Here is a 21390-nt window from a genome sequence, read left to right as displayed (position 1 = left end):
CGCAAACAAACATGCTCATGATTCTCACTGTTTACCAATTCGAAATGAGTCCAAAATAAGTGAGAAATGTAGGAATCAGATAATTTATCATTTATTAAATATTTATATTTCCCAAAGCAAGTTTAGAACAAATATTGATATTTTTTACGACAGTTTTTCATTTAAAAAAATGTATTACATGTTTACATCATTGTTAGCCTTGCTATTTCTTTTTTGTATTGGCGTCGACATTTTTCTGCTCATGGAGGCTTTTCCACAGTCATATACATCTTAAAGAGGCAAATATTTTGAATATTTCTTAATGTGACCACAAAACTGACGCATTTTGTACTGGCGTGTCTCGCCCTATAAATAGGCCAAATAGGTGTCATATATTAAGAGTTAATTAGAGTTATAAACGACGTCGGAAGGAGTTCCAGTAGAGGCTAAATATGAGCTGCTCAAAAGCCTTTTAAGATTCATATCAGACTCTAATTTAGGCTCATATGACTATATGTCAAAAGGCTTATACAGGACGGCTATTGCAAGAATAGAAATACATTAATTCCGGCCTTTTAAATGAGCTCATAACGACTGTAACCGGAGTGTTTACAGTCGTTATGAGCTCATTTAAAAGGCCGGAATTAATTTATTTCTATTCTTGCAATAGCCGTCCTGTTTATATATATTTTTTTTACCTTTTTTGACTTAAAATGTTTGCTGGGTAAACTAAAATGTTTGCAACGGCATGCATTATTGGATAATGAGTTTTGAAAAACCCTGAACTACAGATTCAAACTAATTCAAACGATAGCGCAATGGATAACTACCCACCAATATAGGTTGATATAATAAATCGGGTATGTTTGGATGGAATTTGGGTGTTTGTCTCCCATACGTTCAAAAAGATTATTTTTACCCTTCTTTTGGGTAAATATTTGGGTATTAACCCATTTTTACCATATATAACCAATTTACCAGGTACTTACCATTTGGGTATTTATGCCTTTCCCATTTCTATGCATGGACGAAATTTTGTAATGTCGGCATATTTTATGATAATCAATATGTTGGAAAAGAAAACACTGTAAGAAACAAAACCAATTTGTACATATTTATATAATTTTATTTAAAAACCATAGCATATTTGCATATATAATGATAAGAATCATCGTTACACATGTATTATTTATGTTTGTATTTTTTAATTTTTACCTAAATACGTATGTTTTTATTCTTTTTTACGATGTTACACTTGTCTCATGTTATATCCATCGTTTAACTTAAATTCTTATTAAAATTTTATATGATAAATTGCAAATATACAATTACCTAAGAAACTTTTTTAAAAACTCTTTGGCAATTTTAATAATAAAAACTTTCACATATTAATTTCTTATCGTTAATTCGTTTTTTAGCTCATAGTTTTATTTTTTAGGTTTTTTGTTTAACTTTGTGTTGAATGTAATCTTGAATTTTCCACTTGTATATAATAGGATAGAAGGCTTAAAAGTTTTATATACACACATACGTACGTATGTAAATACATGGTTACAAACACATGTATGTATAGTTATACTATTTTATACATTCACATATTTATTGTTTAAAAAGTAACGTATTCATGTATGCATTTAAAAGTACATAAATGAATCAACAAAATCTCAAACGTTCTATACATAATTAGACTTCGATAAAACAAAACATCTTATAATTTATGTAATTTAAAACTATCTTTTTTATTAAATAACGCAACAAAGTTAGCTACTCTTCTATGATATACTTTAAGCATATCAGTAATTTGAAGGGTTCGAAAAACAACTGGGATGCTATTTTTTTTTTTGCTAGATTACACTTTAGGTAAATATGTACATACGTAAGATTGTTGCTGGACCAGATCTACTTGGGGTCCTTTGGAACAAACTCTTAAATTCGACACAATTTCATACACTGGAAGAAATGGTGCTAGTAAAATCAACAAATCGGTTTTGTTGTTCTTGGCTTAACGGAGATTCGGTGAAATTGATCGAATCATGGTTAATTCGACGGAGTTCTTTGTCAAGCGAACAAATTAGTTTATTCATTTCAACAGAAGAGAAATTGTCGCTCTTAAGTTACCAAAATTTTGTAAAATTGACAGATTCCTAATCAATCTGACTGATTTTTCTGTTAACACAACTGATCTTACATGTCACTAAAATAAGAAAACCGTCAAATCGAAAAAAACAGACAAAATGGGAAAACAATAAAAATTAGATTTTGAGTTATCAATACAAAACGTAAAACCCCTTTTTTGAATTTACTGTGCAAAAAATTATGAAATACCGGGTACAATTTTGCAACTTCTCGTCCAAGTGAAATGCAAAATTGCGCCCTCTTGTTGCAAAAGTTTTGCTTGAACGAACAGGATTTTTCCAAAGTTAGTAACATTTTGTTCAAGTTTTTATGAATTTTTACTCACGCGAACGAATCTATTAAGATAATAAAAAAACATCCTTTTTTAATGTTGATGTTTCCGACAAAATGAAAGTTTGAGTTGTTTTGGAATCGTTTCAACTTAAATTAAAGTGTTACGAAAATTAAACTTGCCGAATTACATGTAAAGTTACTCCAGTGGTGAATTACCTTCCTGCGATTTGATTCTTTACTTTTCTATAACTTACAAGTTCTCTTTTTAAAATGTTACGTCAAACATTTATACTACAAGTTTTGTTCGAAACAATCACGTGTGGCAACTACATGCGAGAGAAGAAATTGAGAATGAGCTGAGCTGCAATTGAAAGAATTGAGAATCGTTTTCTGACTACTATTTTCATTTCTATATTCATATGTATGTATATGTAGCAAGCATGCGTATTTAAGTATTCACATATTTACGTATTTGTATGGCGGCCGCCATGGTGTGATGGTAGCGTGCTCCGCCTACTACACCGAAGACCCTGGGTTCACACCCCGGGAAAAGCAACATCAAAATTTTTGAAAAAAGCCTTTTCAATTAGAAGAAAAAATTTTCTAAGCGGAGTCGCCCCTCGGCAGTGTTCGGCAAGCCCTCCAAGTGTATTTCTGACATGAAATGCTCTCAGTGAAAACTCATATGCCTTGCAGATGCCGTTCGGAGTCGGCATAAAACAAGTAGGTAGCGTCCCGCCAATTTGTAAGAAAAATTAAAAAGGAGCACGACGCAAATTGGAAGAGAAGAGAAGTTCGGCCTAAAATCTCTTCGGAGGTTATCGCGACTTACATTTATTTATTTATATGGTAACATAGGTACTTTCATACAAAGCTGTCGCAACAACTTTTTTTGTTCATTTGACTACTAAAACGGTCAATTACGAATCAACGATTTGTGCGCAGTTGATTCAACATCATGTTGCGATGGATAAAACTTGACAGAAATTTCGGTTGAATTGACCCGTATTTCGGTTGATTTTACCTGTCTTTTTCTTTCAGTGTATCATCGGCACGATTTTGTGATAATCATCGCAACTCAGTTCATATACGGCAAAGGACGGCATCCATCCGTAGCACCTCAACATTGGGAAGTATTTTTGCATTTACAAACAGCAACAACATGCCTCTTACTCACCTGAGTAAATGTGTTGCAATTTACTTTCAAAAGTAACAGTGTTGGTGGTCGCACCATATACATAGGTAACAGATGTCACATTGGCATCCAAGTTTACCTCTGTGTACTTATAACATACAGTGACACCTGCTTAACGTCCATACTTTGATATCTATACACATACAAAACGCCCCCTTAGATTTTTTTGAATGTAGCTCTATCTCAGATTATTGAAAAATATTTTCCTGTTTACCGGTTTCCGAGTAGCGGCCCCAGTTGTTTGATAATTTCAAGCAACGTGATATCAGGACGTCCTGTCCGTCAGCTGCCCGACAGGTGTTCCGAAAAGTCCTGATGTCACGCTGTTGAAATTTTTTCGAAATTAAAAAATTCTAATATTTCTAGATGTTTTCATATGCATATGTTTTTATAAAAAAGTCCCAATGAGGGCAATCCCCGTTTAATTCATACAAATAAAACTTTTTCCATTTTATTTGATCTACTCCTTCTATTTTCATGTTCGGCTACCGTAGTTACGATCTGGAAAACTTTGGCAAAATGCATGGAAAAAATATTCATTTAATATACATACATACATACATAAATGCCTGCATATTTTAGGTATCGAATTTGGAATTCCTTTAGGCCCACTACCAGAACGACAAGTTAACTTTTTAAATTAGTGTTAATCTTACATGAGGGCTTAACTCATGCATTTTGAGAAATGTTTCGAAATTAACTCTGAGCTAAAAAGCCCTTCCCGTTCTGCAAGTATGCCTTAGAAAGTGAGTTTGCAGATTCTTAATCATATATGGGACAAAATTTTACAAGAGGGGAACCCAAAAGAATATTTTTTTGTATAGATGGTGAGGTATTAAGCTTTTCTAAAGTATAATTTTTCGAAGAAGTAAGTTTTATTTTGCAACGCCAACAAGTTTATTTACATTTCCGTAAAAAAATTGTTTTCACTCGAAATCTATATGGAGTATTCTATCCCATTTCGACCAATTTTGAACCCGACCCCTTTAGAATTGGCTGAAAGTTTTTCTTCTTTTTCTAGCTTACGAAAGACGTTTTTCAGAAGTTTTTCAAATTTTTTCATCCAACTCAAAAAAAGTTATGAATTTTACAAAAACACTGTTTTTGTTTTCAAAATGCTATAACTTTTTCAAAAATTGACCGTTTGGGATCTGTTTTTTTTTAAATTTGTTTTTAAATGTACTTTTCGGAAAAAATTCAAAAAAAAATGTAAAGTTTTTTTGGTAATTTTTCAGTTTTTCGAGATTTTTCAAATTCCGCCCTTTTTTTGTTTTTTTTTTTTTCTCATAAAAAACTTCAATCAATTCTGCAATCATCCCCACTAATCCCGGAGTGGGCCAAGAATTTTTTATTTATTTTGTTTAATTGAAAAAAAACTTTAAAATTTTTTCCGAAAAATACATTTAAAAACATATTAAAAAAAAAAAAATGATCCCAAACGGTAAATTTTTGAAAAAGTTATAGCATTTTAAAACTTATTTTGAGTTGGAAATATTTCCTCGTTTAGAAGTGATGTTTATTTAAAAGATTTCGAAACCCTTTTAAATAGCTCGTTTTGGCCGCCCGGAGCTTTTGTTCGCAAGTTCCTTCATAAGACAAATGAGAATATCGCCCAATTTCCCGTCAAAGCTCTGTTTCAAAAAATTGAATTTTAAATCGACCTTCAGTATATATTACCAGAACGTTAGAGGTTTAAACTCAAAGATAACCGATCTGTATTTAAAATCGTTTCACTGTAATTACAAAATTATTGCATTTACTGAAACTTGGTTGAAACAGCATGTTTTTGATTCCGAAATTCTTTGCGACGAGTATCAGTCTTATAGAAATGATCGCCTTAACAGAACTGGGGGTGGTGTTTTGCTGGCTGTACATTCTTCAATACCATCCGAGGAGGCTAATTTATCAGCTACAGATGACATCGAATTTAAATGCGTCCGAATCCTGCTGGACAGAGGACGGATTTACTTAGTCGTTTGCTACATTCCTCCCTCATCTGATCAATCATTGTATATGCAGCATGTTTCACTGATAAAAACTGCTTATTCGATGATGAAGCCATGCGACTCAATGCTTGTCTTGGGCGGTTTTAACCTGCCGCATATATCATGGAACACCTATGATTACAATATTTTACCAGTCTCATCTAAAACGTGTAACAGCGACTTTTTGTATGAAATATCCGACCTTAGTCTTAATCAGAACAATATTTTTCAAAATAAGTACGGTAAATTTTTAGATTTAGCCTTGGTAGATGGCTTATCTAAATTCCCTGTGAACCGATGTGAGCCCCTAGTGTTACCTGAAGATGTTTACCATCCTTTTCTCGAAATAATTTTCGAAACCATGCGCAACGTTTATGGTTGCATAAATAAACCAGGTGTTTATAACAGTCGTTTTGATTTTTCAAGAGCCAATTTAAAAAAACTAAATGAAGAGCTTTCTAAAATAACTTGGCCTCAACATAATGCGGACGTGGATCAGATCGTTTTTTATTTTAATAGTATCATTTATAACTTGTTTGAAAAGTATATGCCTAAACGTATTTGTTCATACGATGTACCAATGCAACCCTGGATCACTAATAGCGTTGCCAATTGTCCCGTATTGGCCGGGACATCCCGTATTTTTCACAAATTTTAAAGTCTCCTGCCGGGAAATGTTATTTCCCGGCATTTTCACAATATCAAAAATAATGAATTATAATCTGCTTCGAAACATGGCCATATTTGCGGCTTCGATTGTATTCAGGTCATTAGCATATTGCATGCAACTCTGTAAAGAAGAAAAGTTCATCCCTACTGTGGTTCCTAATCCTCGTGTTCCAATGAAACATAAACCAACAACAAATGCAACAACAATGTGATTTATATTTTATTTATTTATTATTTAAAGTCGACGACAAACTATGGTCGACCGCAAAATATAAAAGATATATAAATATACAACTCAAAAGATAAAATTTAAGATATATCGAGATTTCAACAATGTTATATTACAAACAAAGAAATATTAATGAACATTACTCTTTAATTTCAGAATATAATAATAATAAGAAATATGAGCAGAAATAAGATCTTATGCCGAGATCTTATACTGGCGGAATGCATCAGATTCCGCTCAGCATGATTTCGGAATGCAGTGGATTCCAGTCTTCCTGTTGGAATGCAACAAGATTCCAATCAGCATGTCATGGGAATCCGGCAGTGCTCTAAGAGTAGTGTAATGAGGATACGCCATCACAAGGCATAAAAAAGTAACATGAATTGTGTTGTTTGAATGCACCGGATTCCAATCAGCTCGATGCCTGACCCATAAGATTATACTGTCGGAATGCACACGATTCCGGTCAGTGACTCATGAAAAAGCATGTTTTTTACGTTGTTGGAATGCACCAGATTCCAATCAACACAGTACTGTGTTGTTCCTTCTTAATGATACATGTTGATAAATGTTCCTCCATCCTTAAGCGAGATAGTTCCCGTTTTTTATGGAAGGAATAAAATGCCGGCAAATTAAATTAGCTTGTATCTCTTATATTAGATAGGCAAGTATTGCATTACGTATAGTGGCAAAAGTACATTCAAGACTAATACAGTCTGTCAATTTGATGGTTCACATTGTTGTTGCATTTGCATGTTAACTCTCTATCCGTATCTGGTTCACGTTTCATTGGAACACAAAAACAGTTTTTACTATTTGCCTTAAGGAATTTTCAACGGGACTCTTCATTTAATCTTCCACCTTACACTAATAGATTAAAACTTATCAATCTTCAACTCTTGCTAGTCGTACAGAAATGCTTGGCGTAATATTTATACAGAACTACTGAATGGATCGATTTCAAGCCCATTTCTTCTGAACGAAGTGAACTTTAGTGTTCCCTGTCGCACTACGAGACACTTCAAACCTCTTCTTTTAAAACAATGTAGAACGAATTTCGAACTTAACGAACCTTTCCGGTGTTTGTGCCGAGATTATAACTCTCACTCAAACACATTTGATATGTCGGACTCCCTTTTTTTCTATAAAAAAGAGGGCAGTCTTCACATCTCTCTTAATCGTTGATGCTGTATATGTTTGTTTCTATATTCTATTAATTTAAGTTTTACCCTCAGCTGATGATGTTGCAACCACTGCCCATCAATGACTCGGCCCAACAAAAAAAAAAAAAAAAAAAATGTTATAAAATTAATAAATAACAAAAAAAAAAAAAAATATTGAACAGGATTAGCCTGGTGTTATTGGGCCACTTGAGGGCAGCGCATTGCCACAACGTCCAATTATTATTATTATTATATGTTTAACTAGTGATAGTAAGATCGGAAAGAAGGCCAATTGTCCGGCAAATCATTACTTTGCCGACTATATTTGTCCCCATCAGGTTTCATACAACTTTGACTATGTAGTTCTAAAAGTACTGGTGTTGGAATGTCCACACATTGACAACGGTGGTCGGCGGTATGCTCCCTCAGCAGAGAGTCAAAGATAACTTCACTCATAGGTGCACATTACCCTATTACTACCTACTGGTACCGCGAACAACAAAGGTTTCCAGCGATCCAGCAAAAAAATCCGGAACAATGAGAATCTTCGCGATGCGGCGCAATTGAGAAAGTTTCGAAACTGGGCAAATTCCTGCAGGTCTTATAATGTTGACTTAATAACTGCCATACAGAGTGTGCGTAAGTGGTGGAGGGAATACTTCTACCATGGATAAGTACCAAGGGAGAAAAAGAAATTAAGACTATAATGCCCGTTAACGGGATATAGTACCGCCACCCGACTATGATGAAGTGAGAATGGTAATATCACGGCTAAACAATAATAAGGTGCAAAATGAGGGGGGACTGCCCGCCGATCTGTTCAAACACAGAGGCGAAGAGATGGTAAACAGCATCCACCCAAATGGATGACTACAGATTGGATTTTAAAAGTGCTCTGTGCAACTCTTAGTAAAGATATTCCAGCAGATCGTGTACAGGGTTCTTCCCACCTTATTGTGAGAAAAACTAAAGCTCAAGTCAACGAAGCAATTGCACCTTATGGGTATGGCTTCAGCCTTGGTAAATTTTCTATCAACCAGATTTTCACCATACGGCAATTGTAAAGAAGACAATAAGAGAAGCTACACCCGCCATCCTTTTGTGGATTTTGAAGCTGATTTCAAAAGTTATTGCGTATATGCTCATAGGTCTGAAATTAAGTTCCCTGCAAATCTTATAAAACTTCGTCGCATGACGTTAAGTATCCGATATACTCGAAGCCGAAGGAAGCTGCAGACAAAGGCTTTCGTGGTGTATGTAGAACAAGATAATTCCAGTGGAACTCCGAAACCACGTGGAAAGGACACAACAAATTAAATAGGGGTACACTGAAATGACAGCTCTTGGTCGGGAAAAATACCGATTCGCTCCGGTACAGAGAACCGGCTGCCGGACCTCTATGCCAGGAATTGACCGGGGAACCCCATTGTTTAGGCCAACATGCTAAAGCATCTTATTCAATCGTACAAAGGTGTGCATGCATATCTGTGGCAGTTTGACAAAATAACCTATTTTGAGTTAAGATAAATGAAATATGAAGTCACAATGACGAAACGCTTTTCAGTTATATGTCAATATACTACCATTTTTTTTATCTGGATATAGATTTTTTGTGAAATTGCTAGATATGTATCGCACTTCTGAGTTAGACGCGCATTCATATCTATGTGCGCATGTGTTATATCATTAAGTTACTTTCATTAAATCACCCCTCAAAACAGCAATGCAACCGCTTTTGAGGGCCTGCCTTTACGAAATTACAAGTATGTGCTTTCTTCTTTTTCTGGATCTTAGAGCGGACAGCTGCAGCCATCACTCCCGTTTCAGGGTAATATACAACCATTGTGAATCATTGTTATTGTTAAGTAATTAAATTTAAATTTAGAAATATAAAATAGCAATATTAATCTGCCAAATTTTCTCATTTGTTTTATTTTCACACCGTTGAGCGAATTGCATCACGGTGCTTTTTTCATCCGTTCTTAAAGTCAAATACCCCGAACTCGCAGTAGAGAAAAGCAACCTCCCCAGGGAGACGCGCGCCCCTCTAGCTCAACTTCGATCTAGATACTGAAGCAGGGTAAACTCTTACCCATGAAAATCAGCCCCGACGTACATAATATATGTCCTCATTGTAACGTGTCCCCACATGATACCAACCATCTTTTCAATTGCAAAGTGGGACCAACGTCTCTAACACCCTTTTCTCTCTGGTCCACCTATGTCGAAACTGCAATTTTTGAGCAGTAGCACTTATTGGATGGGGAGAGGTACTGCTACAACAACGACCAAAACCACGTTGGTAAAATATCTCATAAGAGTGAAAAATTGAAGTCGTATGATGATATTAATATCATTTTCCCCATTAAGTTCTGTTATCTCCGGATTGGATAAAGAGACAAAAAAGTGAGTCTTGTAATGAACGAGTACAGGAGTAAGTAGTTGTTGTCATTAAGGAAATAATCCTTTTGCCGGTCCTCCGGCAAATTTATGGTACTGTCTGTGGAATCAGATTAAGAGGTGACTGCACTGAGTTGGAGAAAGCATGGATAGCTGGCGTAACTTATTACGCAATGAACAAATTCGCCTATACGGTTCAGCACCCACAGATTTCTTATGGTGGATAAATCACATACATAAAAATGTTCATTCAAATTGAAATAACCCAGTAAGAGTTACGAGATGTATGTGAATTTATTGTTACATATTATAGTTCGGGATGCCTCGAAATTTGTATTCTACCTAACCAGCAAACTCGATTACTGGATTATCTCTTGATTACTGGAACTATCATCCCCTTAATTCCTCTACATATGTATGTTAGGGTAATACTAAACGTTTTATACATAAATAAATACAAGGCACGATAACCCTCTAAGGATATTTAATAAGCGCCCCAGCAATTGCATAAACAAATTGTCGAATTAGCAGTGCGATATATGTCACGACCTGCTCGTAAAAATCTATAACTTTTTATATGTAGTGTCAAATCCTTAAGTTGTGAAACAAATACGTAAAATTTAAAAATATTCTGTGATAATTGCGAATGTGATTTCTTATTTACAAAAAAAATTTAAGCATGAAGTGAAATGCATGGTATGTTTTTTCGTGCCAAAGAACTGTTTAAAATATAACGTCGAACGACATTTCAAGAAGCTTCACAGTAAATATCATATTTAAAAATTATAAAACCCATACAAAGGAATCGAGTATCAGACATATATCTTGAGCCAAAGTTACAACTCCCAACTACAAATGTCAAAATAGATATAAATTATATTATTAAATACATGAACGAAATAAACTATAATTAGATTCAAAATATAGTCATCATCTCCTTTTTTCATTGCTGGCATATATGTAATACTCCCATATTGCTACAAAAGGCTAGGTACATTCCCAAACATCAGAGTGCCGATACACATTTCCCACCGGCAGACGGTTTAGAAGAGCCAGCAGACATCACTCACACTTCGATCACGGAGCTAGTAGTGCCGGGCTTGGTGACCGATACCAAGATCGAGTGGGCAGTGAAGACGTTTTCTAAGTTTAAATCGCCGGGCCCAGATGGTATATTCCCGGCCATGCTACAAGTATCAAGTAGGGCGGTCATGGAATGGCTTAAAATAATATTCGATGGGTGCATAAGACTGAATCATGTACCGCACTCTTGGAGAACTGCTCGTGTAGCTTTTCTACTAAAGGCGGGGAAGATCGGTGTACATATGAGTCCATGTGTGACATAAAGTCCAACGTGGATGAAAAGTTGCTCTCCACAACACAGCATGCGTACACCAAAGGCAAGTCGGTAATCATCGCATTGTATAGGGTAGTAATAAGCATAGAGAAATCCCTGGAATATAAGGAGTATGCTCTAGGAGTGTTCTTGGACATTACCGGGGCTTTCAATAATGTTGCAAAATGGGCGATTATGGATGGCCTTAATTACATTAAAGTACATCCTGCCTTAATCAGATGGATCGGCTGCATGTTAAATTGTAGAAAGATTACATCACAATGGGGATTGTACGAGGCCACAAAATCAGTGGACAGGGGCACGCCGCAGGGAGGAGTGCTATCACCTGTGCTGTGGACACTGATCATCAACCAACTGCTCAGGCAATTCGATGAGGGACCCGTAAAACTTACGGCTTACGCAGATGACGTTGCAATTGTCATAAGTGGAAAGTGCCTTCCAACGATTAGTTCTTTGATGGATCGGGCGCTTCGGGATATTCGTACCTGGGCATCTAATGTCGGGTTGAAAGTCAATGCGGAGAAGACGGATATGGTCTTGTTTACAAAGATGTACAAGATCCCAAATTGGACTAGGCCTAAGTTAGGAGGGGTGACCTTACAGGAGAAACCTTGCACAAAATATCTAGGAATCATCCTAGACAGTAAGCTGTGAGGAAACGATCGAGCACGTTCTGTGCTCGTGCCCTGCACTTGCCAGGCTAAGACTCCAGCTTTTAGGAGTGATACAGCTGTCAGATCTAGAAGCAGCAAGTGGCTTAAGTCCTAGGAAGCTTCTAGTATTTGCCAAGAGGACGGAGTTATTTTATAACATAGGTCCTGGTTTTTGATAGGGTTTTTCAGTTTGGTCGTTAAAAACAAACTTCTGGTAACACTACGGACTCAATCAGTCTATGTGACGTCCTCATGGACCGGCCAGTTCAACCTACCTACCTATGCTTCTACAATCACAAAAATTTTGTAGGCTGTCTTGTTTTGATTTCGAATTCAAAACTCATTGCGAGTATTTTGTATTAGCAATATAGGAGTATTACATACATATATGATTGCTGGGTTGCGTATGTTCAAATCCAAATATAAATTTATTTTTGAATTTCAATTGAAATTTCGGATGAGCATGCAAATTTATTTTCCTATACACGCGTGTTCTTGCCTATATAAAATAATTTCTTGTGGATGAGCATAGGTTAGTGGTTAACTGAATGAGTGAACGCAAGCGGTTAACCGATTAGTCGGAAACTTTCGGGTACTTAATATTGCTAATCGCATAAAGGTCAAGTCTGATAAACCTTTGGCGCCTCACTTGACATTTGCATCTTTGAAGAAGAACGCAAGACGCAAATGGTATGTCACAATCAACACTTTATAATATATACACTGATTGCATAACGATATAATTTACACGCAATTAAAACTAGCAAGAATTTACAATAACTGACCATATTATGTTATGTCAACATACTCAAAAGGATAAAACTTAGTCAAATCCGTCCGTCGACGCGCATCAATCGCCGTTTATGAGACATGTTGCGTTTAACTATTATGCATTTTATCTTAGCTGTCAAAAATGGAATGTTATGCAACTTGCCACCAAAGTTTATCAGACATTGCCTTAATTGTAGTCGACTATTGTCATAATCAAGTTGTATGGTTATCGATTAGCCGATTTGTCCGTCCGCCGTGATGTGGTGGTAGCGTGATCCGCCTACCACACCGAAGGTCCTGAGTTCAACTCTCGGGCAATACATCATCAAATATTAAGAAAAAAGTTTTTTAAATTTCTCTTAACAGTTTTTCTAATCGGGGTCACCCCTCGGAAGACGTTAAGCAAACACACCGAGTGTACTTTTGCCATGAAAAATTTCTCAGGGAAAATTCATCTGCCTTGCATATGCCGTTCCGAGTTGTAGGTCCACTCCCGCAAATTTGTAGGGAAAATAACAGAAGTACGACGCAAACTGGAAGAGAAGCTCGAAGTAAATCTCCTCGGAGGTTAATCGCGCCAAGTATTTTTTTTAATATGTACATACATGCATGTGTATATTAGGGTGTCCCTTATTTTTAGAAGTCTTTTTTTTGTAACGCATACCCTTCATATCGGTTCTCCTTAATCCAATATACTCAATAAAAAAATATAAGCTCATTACGAAAACTCTAAACCGTGCCGAATTACTTTGGAAACAAGTTGGTTCAGGTTCAACGGTTAACATTCGATCAAATTCTTTTTACTTGAAATGAGGTGTTCTATAAACAATTTTTTACGATTTGGGTTTTATATATTATATTCTAAATAAAGTGTACTAATATTTAGAATATAATTTTACGAGTAGTATCAGTGGTGTAGATGGGAGGGATTTTAGGGAATGGATCCCTCCCATGGGCTTCGATGCCATATACCTTAAATTGAAACCTAAATATGTGGGTAGTTGTTTTTCTGAAGATTTCATGATTTCATCCCCATATAGTGAGTACATTGATTTGCGATACTTGGATACAGTGGCGGATTTGCGGGGGGGGGGGGGGGGTGCGGGTTCACACCCTCCCCGTAGGACTCGATTTTCTATGGAAAAAGACAAAAAAAGGCAATTTTACTGGCAAAAGAACTCTTTGAAAGCCAAATACCACCAAATACCACGCAAATGCTCTTTCGAAACAACAAATTGTTCCATATGGATCACATTGTTATTAAATTTTCATGTTAAATGTTCATCCGTCAGTGGCGCCACCTTCTGTATTAGAACAACAACGCAACGCAGTGCAGCTTTATACAGAAATATAGCCCGGCTACATTCAAAACGACGACTGCGAACGACAACGGCGAAAAACTGAAGCTTGACGATAATTGCCGCCAAGCACCGACGACTGATTATAATGAAAGCGACAACGACAGTTCTGCATTAGCTTAAACAACAACAAAAAATTTAGAAAAAAGTATTGCATGTGTTAAAAAAATTTATAACAAATCAATTTCAACACATATTTAAGGCCATTTGCATTTATTTTGATTTTTATTCACAAAAAGAAAAAAGGACGCCACGACCGTCGCCTGTCAAAATAGAAATAGATCTAATCTAGCGACAGCGGCATTCATGATTAATTGCCGCTTTGTCGTGTCGTACCCAAAAAATTCCTCCCCATAAGAACATGTGTAAAAATAATTTGACAGATGCCGCACCGTCGTTGTCGTCTTGAATCTGTTTTCCCTAATACACTAGCTTTTTCCAAATAAAAAAAATTTGATAATATTAGGCCAACTGATTTGGTGGCGTTTCTTATTAATAGAAAAAAATTTCTACATAACTGTTCGTTCAAATAAGACGTGCACGGATTATTATTCTTGAGTTGTCGGGTTTTTCATTTCTGGTGGGTGAGATTAATCACCAAATAACAGGCGCAAAATTACCGTCGAATCGTCAAATTCTTGCGGTTCTGTTTTTCAACATTCGCGAAATAAAGTTAAATATTAGTGAAAGTGCAAATCTTGTGGCTCGGGAGTGCATTATATTCTGGGAAAAAGCTAGAATACCCACCAGAGCTTTCCCTAATTGTGTTAAAAAAATTGTGGATCTTTATCAGTTCTGGCGAGAGCTGCAAAAAAATTGTAAAAAGATACCGGATTTGTATAAACGTCGCGAGGAGGAGTTTCAACAGGATTTGGATAATTTATTCGATATCGCACATGCTGATGCTCTCAACAGAATTAAAATAGAAGAAGATAAAGTATTCTTACGTAAACAGAGAGAGCCAGGCCGCCCAGGTTGCTTAATGGGTGTAGACAAAACGTTGGCTGTAATTGAAGAAAAGGCAAGGTTAAGACAACTAGCAAAAGAGAAATATAGATTAAAACAAATGCCCTCAGATGCCGTATCGACATCTGTTGCTGCTTACAAGGATATGACACATACAGAATTACATGACCAATCTGCAAGCTCTGAAGAAAGTCTGAACGAACCGACTCCTTCCACTTCTCAATCAATTCGTTCTTTAAGTGCAGTAGCAAAAAGAGGAAGAAAAAATTTCATCACGCCAAAATTGGTTGCGACTTTAGACAGATGTCAACTCAGCATTCGAGATTCTGTTTATGTAGTTCAAGCTGTAGTGGAAGCACTAGGTCTTAACTGTGACGATTACGCATTCGAACGCAAATGAGAAAACATAGAGCAGAATCCATTAAATCTGATTTTCAGAATAACATACCCGAAGTTGTTGCTGTTCATTGGGATGGAAAACTGTTACCTAGTCTCAACGTAAAAAGCTCTAAAGAAGAACGCTTGCCAATCGTTATTTCGTTTGAAGAGAAAGAACAAATTCTTGCAGTCCCGAAATTAGAGAGCTCTTCTGGCAAAAATCAAGCAAATGCAGTACTAAATACGCTAAATGATTGGAACCTTAATTATAAGGTACAAATAATGTGCTGTGATACGACAGCATCTAATACAGGTCGCTTGAATGGAGCTTGTGTGCTTTTGACGCAAGCATTAGAAAGAGAATTGTTACTTTTTGCTTGTCGTCATCATGTTTACGAACTTGTGCTCAAAAGTGTATTTCAAACTAAAATCCAAGAGGACAGTACCAGTCCCGAGATTCCACTATTTAAAAAGTTCAAAGATAACTGGAAGAATATTAATCCTAATGCTATCGAACCCTGCTCTAATTTCGTAAAACAACACTTTTGTGAGACGATGATAAATGAATTGGTGGAGTTTTATTACAACGAACTGGAGAAGTCAATTGTACGAGATGATTATCGGGAACTGATTCAACTAGCTATTATTTTTTTGGGAGGAAACTCTGAGAATAAAATTAAAATCAGACCTCCAGGCGCATTGCATCAAGCTCGGTGGATGGCAAGAGCTATTTACTCTATAAAGATATGTTTGTTGCAGTCTCAATTTAAAATGAGCGTCAAGGACGAACAAGCGCTTACAGATATTTCTTTATTCATTGTGACAGTTTATGTTAAGCCCTGGCTAAGATGCAGTTTAGCAGTAAAAGCGCCGAATCAAGACTTACTCTTTTTAAAGACCCTGAAGGATTACTAAAGAGTTGACAAGTTGATTTCCAAAGCAGCTTTAGGAAAATTCAGTCACCACCTGTGGTATTTATCAGAAGAAATAACCCTGCTATCAATTTTTGACGAAGACGTTGATGAACAAACCAAGAAGAACATTGTAATTAACTTAAAAAGAGAAAGCTTTGATGATTCCGGAAAGAGATACGTTCGATCGAAGGATGAAACGTCGATATCTTTATATGGTGAATATTTATTCATATGTATTAAGCTATGCTCACTATTTACTAAACGCTAAACTTTTGTTCTTGTTTTAGAAAAATCTTTGAGTGATTTCATCACTATTAGAAGCAAAAATGTATTTTCGAGGCTAAAAGTTGACTGCAGTTTCCTTCAGGAAAATATATCTTCGTGGGAAGAAAACGTGGCCTATATAGAAGCAAAAAAGAAGATTTTGTGCTTAAAAGCAGTTAATGACACAGCTGAAAGAGCTGTTAAACTTATACAAGACTTTCATGGTTTGATAACCGCAGAAGAAGAACAAAAGCAGTTCCTTTTACGCTGTGTGCAAGAACATAGAGATATGTATCCAGATTGTAAAAAACAGACTTTAAAAAGAAAATGTTCTGAGTAATCCTATTAACAATATTTAAATTAAAAAATCTTTAATACAAATTTCTATTATTAAACAAAGCAATGAACATTTTCGTTGATCTAGATACTAGATGAATAAAGATACTGCTATTTTTGAGGCCCTGTCGGCACGGGTTAAAGTTTACGTGGAAAGTTAAAATTTGTTATTTAAGCAGAGGTTTGTATACTGAACCGAATTAGAGGGTATGCGTTTTGATAATTGCAAAACGAAATATTTCGTTCATATAAGGGACAACCTAGTGTATATGCATGTTTGTGAACATTTGTTTTATATAACATCGTTTAAATAAAAATTCGTACATAAATATTTAAAAAAATATATGTATGTAGAAAAGTTTAAATAAATGTATAAGCATGTACTTAGTATGTATGCATAAGCATTAGGCAATTCATAAGGTCTCCTAAGATTTTTTAATACTTTTGCAGATGAAGCACCCTACGACATACAACTCAATGTAGTTGTTGTTGTTGTGTTAACAGTGCTTTTCCCCATTCAATGGGCACGACTACTAACAAATTGTCATCAAAGTCCTCTAACGGGAGACCAAGGAAACTGGCAGTTTCAATAGGGGCGAACCATAGGCAGATTGGTGTTAGAGGCGTAGGTTCCACATGACAATTGAAAAGATGGTTGGTGTCATGTGCATTTGATGTCATGTGCTTGACCCCTACTCTAGCCTCCGCTAGGTTGCGTGGGGTTATCACGGAACCGGGTGCGCTTGCTTTTTAGCACGAACTAGCTCGTCGGATATGAGTGGGTTTCGTTTTCCGCAGTCCACGCAGCGATCGCAATACAGAAAAAAATTAACCCTTAAGTGACACCGGAGCAAGCACTCCACCCTCGTAGCATCTGACGAGCCACGACCAATTAGAACCATCGATACCCTCCTAAGTCTCAATTTCCCTAACTGTCCTTGTCCGTCCCCTTCGCACCCCCTGTCCAAGTATCGGTTCGCCTCCTTTGTGTGAGACCGGCCAATCCGCCCCTCCTCTACCTTTTGCCAACCTAGACCTTCTGGCTGGCCTCTAAAATGCCCCACACTCGCATTCATGAGTCATTCCCTGCACTCATGCTTCTTAACCCCTCCCCATGTCATCCTATCTACGTCCGTCATGGACTTGTCCAGTAATTCATTCATCACACCTTCACTTTAATTTTAAAAATTCATTATAGCCATTGTGAATTCATACAAGTGTAAAATCTTTCTATTCCTCCATTGCCATACCTACCTGTCAAAAAATAGCTAACAGGGATAATGGCTGTCGCGAATGGGTAGAGAATGGAAGAAAGTTTTGTTTTGTTTGCTCGCTGTTATTAAATTTATGTGCCTTGAATGGCCCATTTGTGTTCAAATCAACTTTTCTTTTAATTCTGTATATAGAAAGTCAGACTATATACATATATATAGTGACTTTAATTTCTAAAATCTAGTTATTAGACAAAATATGAGCAGTCAGTTTAGCAAGAATTTTAAAATATGTATGTAAATAATACAATATACCAGTCGTTTACAAAAATGTTTGAAAAACACTTTTGATAAATGATTTAAGTAATCGAACAGCGATTGAACAGGTGAACGAAGCTGTTTACTATTGTGAACGTTTTTTTTTTTTCAAACATTCGCCACTTGCATGAATAGTATTCATTGAATACACAATGATTATAGCGTTTTATTCATCGATTAACAAAGCATGGTAACTTGAATTAATGTTGCGCATCGGTACAACCCCTGTGCATGGACACGGTGGAGCCGAGCTTGAAAGGAATCATCCCAAAGAAAAACAAGAAGTTAAAAAACCTTAGGACTATCCTTGGACGTCCCAGTATATTACTTTGGGTTTCAGACACTGCATGCAGGACATGCAGTACGTATGTCGGGGTTGATTCTGGACAAGCAAGAGCTTAACCTGTTACAGTATCCAAAGCGAAGTTGGGCCAGGGTTACAGGGTGTTGTTGTTGCTGTTGTAGCGATAAGGATACTCCCCGGAGGCCTTGGGGAGTGTTATTGATGTTGATGGTCCTTTTCTGACTTCAGATCTGGTACGATCCGGTAACAAGCACCATAAAGGTACTAACCCGACCATCTCGGGAGCGATTTGGTATGACCACATGCAACCTTCTAGGCCATCCCGCCATCCCACCCCCTACATCAATCAGTAGTTCGGGGTCGCCAGGCTGTTAATGAAACAGGATTCGCCACGGGTAGGTGAAGTTGACAATTGAGTTGGAGAAGCTATAAATTGCGCAGGCAAACCCCTTAAGTGGGTTGCGCTACACAAATCCTTGAATCAGTTTGGTATTTTAGTCGCCTCTTATGACAGGCATAAATCGTGTCTCCTTGGTAGTATGCTTTCTTCTTCCGTAAGAGTAGGATATTTTATTATGATAACAGGGTTCGCCGGGCGTATCCTGGCAAAGACCCGAGTCGAAAATGTTTTCAAGTTTCCCCATTAAAAGAGCAAGTTATCCAAAAAAGTGCCGATTTTAAAAAAAAAAGAATAAGGGAAAACGGGTTTCAAAATCCTTTAGTAGGTTCATTTGACTTGGAAAGATCCGTATATAAAATACGAAATACGCATTTGGAAGCATTTTGCATTTGTATGGTTGTACCCCTGCAAAAAATTGTGCAACTTTTTCTTAAAAAGGGTTACCACAGACTAATTAATCTCTTTTCGGACACAATTGTTCTGCAGTTACTCAAAACCAGGGCAACCACCTCCCAGGTTTTCGCCTGGCGCCTTAATGGGGCTTAAATACCCCTTTGAAATGATTTTCACCTCATACTTAAACTGAAGATATACTTACGTATGACAAGGGTTTGAAAAATCACTTGGCCTTGAATCAAGTCCCTTTTGTTTATATGCGGAACTATAAAATAGCGTCTGAAAACGTTAATTTATTTTTAAATACAATAGTACAAATTAATGTAAAGACAGAATGTCTCAAATTGTGCGAGAGCGCGAAAATGGGATAAAACTGAAATTAGCCAAGAAAGCAAATACAGCACAATCTTATATATAAATAGACAAGATGAAAAAATGTGGAACCGTTTTCTGCTAAACTCTAATACTAAGGTATACAAATTATGTATGTATTGATAGGAAATTTTGAGCTGCACTGTTATCCATAAATAAATAAAATCATTTTATTATAAAAAATTTAACATAAAAGTCACACCACTACACATGCATTTATTCATAATATAGACACGCTGTATCGAATGTTCCTATTATTATATGAAAATGACAAATTACTTTTACTTCAGTATTGAAATTGTTAAATTTAGCAATATATTAATATTAATAAAAATTTTAACGTTTTTAAATAACTCTTTTTCTTACTAAGGTAAATATCGTTAACTATGAACAATAAAAATTGTATATATTATTTTAATTGCATATGTGGTTGAATTTCAACCACTGGGCGAACTCTAGTAATAATAAACCTATCTAAATCTATCAATCTTTTCAGGTTTTCCCAATAAAACCAAAAATAATAATTGAATAACAATTATTATTTACCGGTGGTAAGCTCATTAAATAAAAAAAAAGCTTAGGGCAAAGTTAAAAAAAAAAACTCAACTATTTTGGCTCGATGTTTCGCAAAGCACATTAGCTTCTTCAGGAGCGAAGCTGAATTTATTTAGTAATTTTTACTACAAACAACAACAATGTGCACCAAAACAAATTTTTGGAAAATATTGGTTAAAAATAAGCAAAGGGATTATTTTAATAGAACACTTACATATATAAATGTATGTATCACTGCATTCCATTGTAGGCGTCACAAATTCAAAGAAAACATTTTTTAATTTATTTAATAATTTGGGAAAAATTTGAACAACGTGACATCAGGACGGACAAGGCGACAGCTGTTTCGATTATACCTTGTAAATCTCTTCAAAGCCTTTTCTCCATTTTTTTTTACTATCAAATAACAAAATTTTGTATAAAAATGATACTAGCTATACGAGTATGTTGTACACTTGTTATTAAACTGAACTTTGATCATCCAGCATAATTTATGTGTTTTGCTTACATAGGTACGTATGTATGAAAGTATGTGTGTAAGTGAATACCTAAGTATAAGAAAATATAAACAAAACCTTATAAGCATAAAAGATATGCGGCGGAAATGCAGCTGTGTCCTCCTTTCTATTGACAGTTCTCTCTCTATTATGCATAATTCTTAAGCTTTCTGTTTTGTATCTCACTCATTATTTTTAACCAATTTTTTTCAATAATTTTCTGTCATGCATATTGCTGTTTGTAATAAAAATGACTAAATAAATTCAGCTTCCCTTGCAGTAAAGTTTAAATATCACCTAACCTATGCACC

General features: G+C 35.9%; 1 protein-coding gene across 1 annotated transcript in view; it reads right to left on the bottom strand.

Moving 5' to 3' along the window:
- Positions 1-219: 219 nt before the first annotated feature.
- sns (sticks and stones) overlaps positions 220-21390 on the bottom strand; it is a 1009476-nt gene continuing 988305 nt past the window's right edge. The window contains exons 21-22 of the mRNA XM_067773056.1: positions 969-1064; positions 220-345 (exon numbers count right to left, since the gene is read on the bottom strand). Of these exons, the coding sequence (XP_067629157.1) occupies positions 271-345; positions 969-1064 (171 nt within the window). The 3' untranslated portion in view covers positions 220-270. The remainder of the gene's footprint in view (positions 346-968; positions 1065-21390) is intronic.

The sequence above is a fragment of the Eurosta solidaginis genome, chromosome 3 (assembly GCF_040869045.1).
Source record: "Eurosta solidaginis isolate ZX-2024a chromosome 3, ASM4086904v1, whole genome shotgun sequence".
Classification (NCBI taxonomy): domain Eukaryota; kingdom Metazoa; phylum Arthropoda; class Insecta; order Diptera; family Tephritidae; genus Eurosta; species Eurosta solidaginis.
The sequence above is the reverse complement of the archived record's forward strand: the minus strand, read 5'-3'. Positions and strand labels throughout refer to the sequence as shown.